Source organism: Lepisosteus platostomus, chromosome 8, assembly GCF_059453375.1.
Source record: "Lepisosteus platostomus isolate fLepPlt1 chromosome 8, fLepPlt1.hap1, whole genome shotgun sequence".
In the NCBI taxonomy this organism is placed as follows: Eukaryota; Metazoa; Chordata; class Actinopteri; order Semionotiformes; family Lepisosteidae; genus Lepisosteus; species Lepisosteus platostomus.
This window is the reverse complement of record NC_142618.1, coordinates 5238924-5244923: the sequence shown is the minus strand read 5'-3', so window position 1 is coordinate 5244923 and position 6000 is coordinate 5238924. Positions and strand designations below refer to the sequence as shown.

Genomic DNA, 6000 nt, shown 5'->3' with positions numbered 1-6000 from the left:
GTTGTCTGTTGTGAGTCCTGGTGATTGCTTAAAGTTTGCTGTGCATGGGATCAGCTGCCTTCTTGTTTCTGGAAAATGTTCCTCGGCTCATCTGGCAGTGGCTGCATTTCGCATCTTTTTGTTGCTGCTCTTTTGCCTCCATCTAGATCATGGGTTTCCAGGTCATGGTTAGACGTTCTAGAGTGTGGCAGTTGTTACAGTTCGGAAGAGCATTGTTTATGCTGACCGCTGGGCATTCTGGGAAATGCCGAAGGGCAGTGGCTGTATGGTATTCGGTATTAGAGTTGTTCTGTCATTAACAAGTGAATATGCGCGGTTCGTCACATCTCTTTGAAGTCTGTGTTTGCTTTTTACTTTCTTAGGATTTGACCTGTCATTGTTATTCAGAATGCTTAATGGAGGGGTCTTTTCTGCCTCTGGGTCTGATCTTATGTGTCTACACAACCGTTCTATATCCCAGATGCCAGATTCCAGGCTGTCATTGTCATCCTCATCTCTTTGTTTAGCTTTGCTTAATACGAAATACGTTGTCTATAAGAAAGCTTTGCGACAATCCCAAAACACTGTACACAAGCACAGCAATCATCTCTGAAAAAAAGAGTCAGATGAATTATTGGAAATCACACTGATGAAACGTAGGGCTTTAAGCAAGTTTGAAAAATGTCTTCTACTACTGCTTCTAGACTTGGGCAGTGAGTTCCACAGATGAGGTGCTATTCATGAGAAGGCTCAGTCACTCATCAGATCTCAGATTAAGAACTGATTTGTAATCTCTTCTTATATAATACGTCTTTAAGATAACCTGTCACTCAACAGAAGGAAATCATTTGGTCCATCTAGCCTACTAAGTACGGTATAATTATAAAGATGTTGTAACATTGGGTGCCTTATATAGGAGAGCTTTAAAGTCCAATGTAAATTTTACTGGTCACTGGAGTTATCTGATGCAGAGTACATTTAAATTGCTCACAAACCACAGAATTCTGGGCAAGTCGGGTATTGCAGTTTTTACTGTCCCAAGGTAGAAAGAGCCGCCTGAATAGCAATAAATTATCATATGATGTCATATTTTAGTCCAGCATAAAAAACAAGATTATCATCATTTATTATATATTGATATTGCACATTTGTTGTCACAGTGATTAGATTTGACTTGCAGCACTGGAGCCCTGCGTTCAATTCTGGATCTGGGTGATGTCTGCATAGTTTGTGTGTTCTCCCTGTGTTTATGTGGGTTTCCTCCCACAGTCCAAAGACATACCTGTAGGCTAACTGGCTTCAGGGAAAGTTGACCCTGATGGGAATGTGTTTGTGTCTGTGTGTGCCCTGTGATTGGCTGGCATATTGACCTGGGTGTACTGTTGCTTGCTGGGATAGGCTCTTGTGAATTGGAAGCAGTGGTTGGAAATGGATGGTCATGTATATTATTATGGTTATATTTGTTTATTTCCAGAATGGTACATTAAAAGCAAAATGCTTTAAAAAAAAACAACAACCTGAGATTGGATTTGAATTAGACATGTTTTTTTTTTCCTGAACAAAAAGATGTTAGCCACTATGAAAAAAAAAAACACTAGGCAAAATGTAAAGAAAATGTACCGATTATCTCTGAATAAAATGAAACTCGGTTACCACATAAGTGAAGGCATTAAAGAATCTCTTTAATGCAGACCTTTTCATCCACATGCAATCACATTAACAGTAATAGTAATAATAATGATACAAAATGTATAATTGTTTAGTAGTTTATTTTTTACATCTGGGAAACATTCATATATTTACAGATATTCCTTCATTATGGTTTGGTCAATCCATACACAAACTATTTCCAGTCTCTTCTGAAAATCACGTAGCATATCAAAGCAAAATCCTTGTTTTAGCAACTCACTGTTTCTTACATTCTTCAGAACTGTCACCCCCTTCAGGACAAACTGAAATTAATCAGGGAATACTGATTTGCTAACTTACATTCAAACTGTATATATAAAATAAAATACATAATTAAACCATACAATACTGAACAAATGAAATTGTATCCTACTTCGCTGAAGAAAAATAAAGGTGAATCGTTCTTAATTTCCTTTTCTTTACAAAAAGCATAAAAACAAAACAAATGAGATTGTAATTGAAGTAAACAAGTGTAATGTTAGTGCATTATCTCAGTTTATTTCACTTGCCTCTCGCAAAACTAATTTGCCCAAGTTATGAAAAAGAAATACTTTAATCCACTAACACAACACAGTGTTAAAATGGACTTCTGTAAATTGGCAGGCATTGAATTTTTAATTATAATTTTAATTATTAAAGAAAATACAAAATTAGGCAGATATTCAATTATACAGCTGGTATCCCCACTATAACTAAAACTTAGTTTAATATTCAGTTAAGTATCATAGGTAGCTTTAGTACCCAAAAGTTGAAAAGACGTGTTCAGTAAGTCAGTTACTGGAAAGTATAGGAACATGCTACCAAAATGTGTTATTCACTGTAGTACTTGTCAAAAAGTATTTTTTGTAAAACTCTTTCACTTGCCTTAGAACACTATCTTATAGCTCGTCAACAAATCTTTGTCCAGTAAGACTTACTGCAAGACAGCAAAATGACTGCTTTATATCCTGACTGGTAAGGCAAAAGATGGGTCTCAGTAAGGTCTCCACATAAGCTTAATATTTTGCTGATGGGCAGAACATTTCAAAATGAGTTGTGACATTTTTTTTTAAATAAAAACTAATAATGTAAAGAAAAAAACCTTTATACATTTAAAGAGGGACGAGGTTCTCCTCCCTCTCACCCTGAGTCTTGGTTGTGCTCAACTGCTACATTATAAATTAAGGCAAATAGATATGATGACAACCTTTTTATATACCGGAGAGAAATGTCTCTGTCTCTACATTGTGAAAGTTTTTTTTGCATTGTGTTTTTTTTTCTTCGGGCAACTTGAAGCTATAGTTAATTCTGATGTTGTCATGTGTTCCCTTTGTTGAGCATGAACTGCCTATGTTTCTAAGCGTATAATCAGATGGTTGCACCTATATGCTAGAGGTCAAGTCCGAAACAGCATTCGGAGTTCCTGTTCATGAACTTGTTTAAACAAATCATCAAACAATTCAAAGATATAAAATGTGGAAAAAAGTTGCTGTAAGAAATTAGATACAGAAATATGTTTGTGCGTAGAATGGAATAAACCATTATTAATCTTACTGCGACCCATCTTATGTGCATTCACTGAAAGATGATAATGCCTGAATCCTGGAAGCTTGAATACCCGTGAAGTTCATTTTATCACATCTTTCGATTGTAATGCATTGCTTTCTTGTTCTTCTCTTGGCACACAGACAAGTTTTTATTGTTTTTAGTAGCATGGTACTTATCGGGATCGGCTTCTGAGCCAGCTGTGAGTTCAAGTAATGGCGAAGTCAGCTTTTTTAACTGTACATTTATCATTATCAATCCTTTACAAACCTGCTAGCAGCTCATATACTGTAGTATTGCAACAAATACTGACTCTTATTTCCTGTACAAAATACCTGACAATCAGGTTAATTCTGCACACAAAGGAAAGTCCTTCAAGGAATCAGGAGTTACAATAAAACATGGATTTAAGGGCAGACAAAATAAATGCAGTTTTTTCAGGAGAGACTGAGAATCAATTGGAAGGTTCTTCAGTTTTAAAACCGGGGAACAATAAAAAAGAAACACAATTGAATTGAGCATATTTATTTTGTCTGTCTAAACAAAAACAAAACATAAAACCAAAAATAATTTCCAGGTAAATGCAGAGCAACAGTGCACATAAAATTGAACTGGTACAAAAAACATAAATAAAAATAGATCAGATCTCCTAAAATAATGATGAAAATTCGTTTCTACATGCTCTGGGGGTATACCTTTTTCTATTTGATTTTCCTACATACATTAATTTAAAATAAATACACGTGGGTCTGGATTTTCTATAATACAGTATGTCTTTGAGGCTACTTCATTACATCCAAAAAATAGGTCAATATCAACCTTGAAAATTAGGAAGCACTTGAAAGACACACACTCACACACACACTCACACACACACATAAATACACGCGTACTTAACACCACGCCTGTCTTCTGGGAGATCCGGATTTAGCTCCACTGGCTTTGCCCCAACTCTTCCTGAGAGTTAATACTAACACAGCCCACCATGCACAAGGCAGGAGAGGATGAGTAACACTGTCTTCTTGATGCACCAGGCTAGCCCTGGCCCATGCATCACAAAGGCCTTCTGCCGAAGAAGGTTCAATAAGAGAGTTCGCTAATATTTTGAGCTGCTGTACTACCTACTGGAAAGACTTTGTTCAAAAAGTGAAATAAACCGTTTGCGTTAAATGTTTGGTAACTCTTCAGAGTCCCGTATAGATGATCAATAAACATACATATCAGTTAGGAGCCTCTTCCCAAGTCCTCAGCTGAACAAAAAGTAGCAAAAGGTTTGAGGAATGAAGAATTAGAACTTGTAGAGGGCTTGCCACTATCTTTGTACCTGCCGATTATAAACACTCACAACAACAAGTCTGCTCATGATAAACAAAACATAGCTACAGACCAGTGAAATGATCGTGTTAATGCAAATCATTGATAATGTACATGGCACCCTTAATCTAAGGTGTTATCTTGTACAGTTTCTTGTCTCCTTGCTTTATAATGCAGGTTTCAAAAGGTACAGTAACACACCTTCCTCTCTTTCTACTCTTGAGAATGATGATAACCTTAAAGAAAGAGCTTCAGTTGAACGTGTCAGGAAAGCAAGGGAGTCTGATGTCTTCACGTTTTCATGAATTAACGCACAGCGGCTTGCTGTTCCCTTTCCACCGTTGTCCAAGAATGCCCATTCAGTTTTTTTTTGCGTTTCAGACACTGCTTATTCAGGTACAAAGATATGACTAAACAAAAGAAAATGAATTTCCAGCTGCTCTTAAATTTCCTAGTTTCTACAAAATTGCTAAATGAAATGACCAGTGCAGAACCCAGTACCACCCCTCCGGCCGCCCGAAAAAAGGATCTTTTTGCTTTTGCCTTCTTACTGTTGCTCACAAAGACATCATACAGCGTACTCAAGTTAACAGGAGTACTGCAGGGTAATTATTATAGCATTATAGAGACACTGCATCTGTTGAATACTGCATCTGCTGCACTTAGCTTTGTTTTGTAACACTTTCTTTTCTACGGTTGTTCTCAAGAGCAAGGTCAAGAAATAAAAAAAAATGTGCACAGCAGCTATGGTACATTAGATATGTGGCTAAGCTATATTGGTTAGGAAGTTAGGAAACTAAGAAGTAGGTTCACAAAACAGTTTTGTGGGAGTCGGGAGAACAGCTACATCACATAGGTGGAAACAAACCTGATCATAACTCTTAATGATCAGAGAGAGAAAATGAAAAAGAAATACGATTGGCTTTATTGTGTTTCCGCCCCCTCGCCCCCCCCCCCGGAAGGGGGGATAGAGGAGTGATTGGATTACGAGCACCCTGTCCTTGACCTGCATGTGTGTGTGTCTGTGTGTCGGTGTCTGTGTGGGGAGGGGGGTTGCAGGGCGGTTCATAGCCGGGTCTGAGCCTCGGGGATGTAGATTTCGATGCTGTCCGCGCTCTCGGTGGCGGAGTTCTGCCGCACGGACGCGGCGCGCTTTGCGGCCATCAGCCTCTTCCGGGCCTCCTGCCGCTGCTTCTCCGTGCTCTCCAGGGACCGGTCTCTCGCCAGGGGAGGGTGACCTTTCGGGGGTTTCTTTGGCACAGGAGGGGGCATCTTTCTCTCCTGGACAGGGACGAGAATCATTCCGTTAGCCACTCGGAGGCCAGAGCGCTCTCAGGTGCCACCCGCGCCGGTAAGGTGAAGTCTATAGACCACCCGCGCCGGTAAGGTGAAGTCTATAGACCACCCGCACCGGTAAGGTGAATTCTAAAGACCACCCGCGCCGGTAAGGTGAAGTCTAAAGACCACCCGCGCCGGTAAGGTGAAGTCTATAGA

At 39.0% G+C, this 6000-nt stretch overlaps 1 protein-coding gene across 6 annotated transcripts in view; it reads right to left on the bottom strand.

Moving 5' to 3' along the window:
- Nucleotides 1–1729: 1729 nt before the first annotated feature.
- Nucleotides 1730–6000, bottom strand: part of dlgap1a (discs, large (Drosophila) homolog-associated protein 1a) — a 245718-nt gene continuing 241447 nt past the window's right edge. For 5 of the 6 annotated variants that reach the window (XM_088642177.1, XM_088642181.1, XM_088642180.1 and 2 more), the window contains one exon: nucleotides 1730–5787. In XM_088642177.1, the coding sequence (XP_088498303.1) occupies nucleotides 5572–5787 (216 nt within the window). In that variant the 3' untranslated portion in view covers nucleotides 1730–5571. The remainder of the gene's footprint in view (nucleotides 5788–6000) is intronic. The other variant, XM_088642182.1, reaches the window with a different exon arrangement.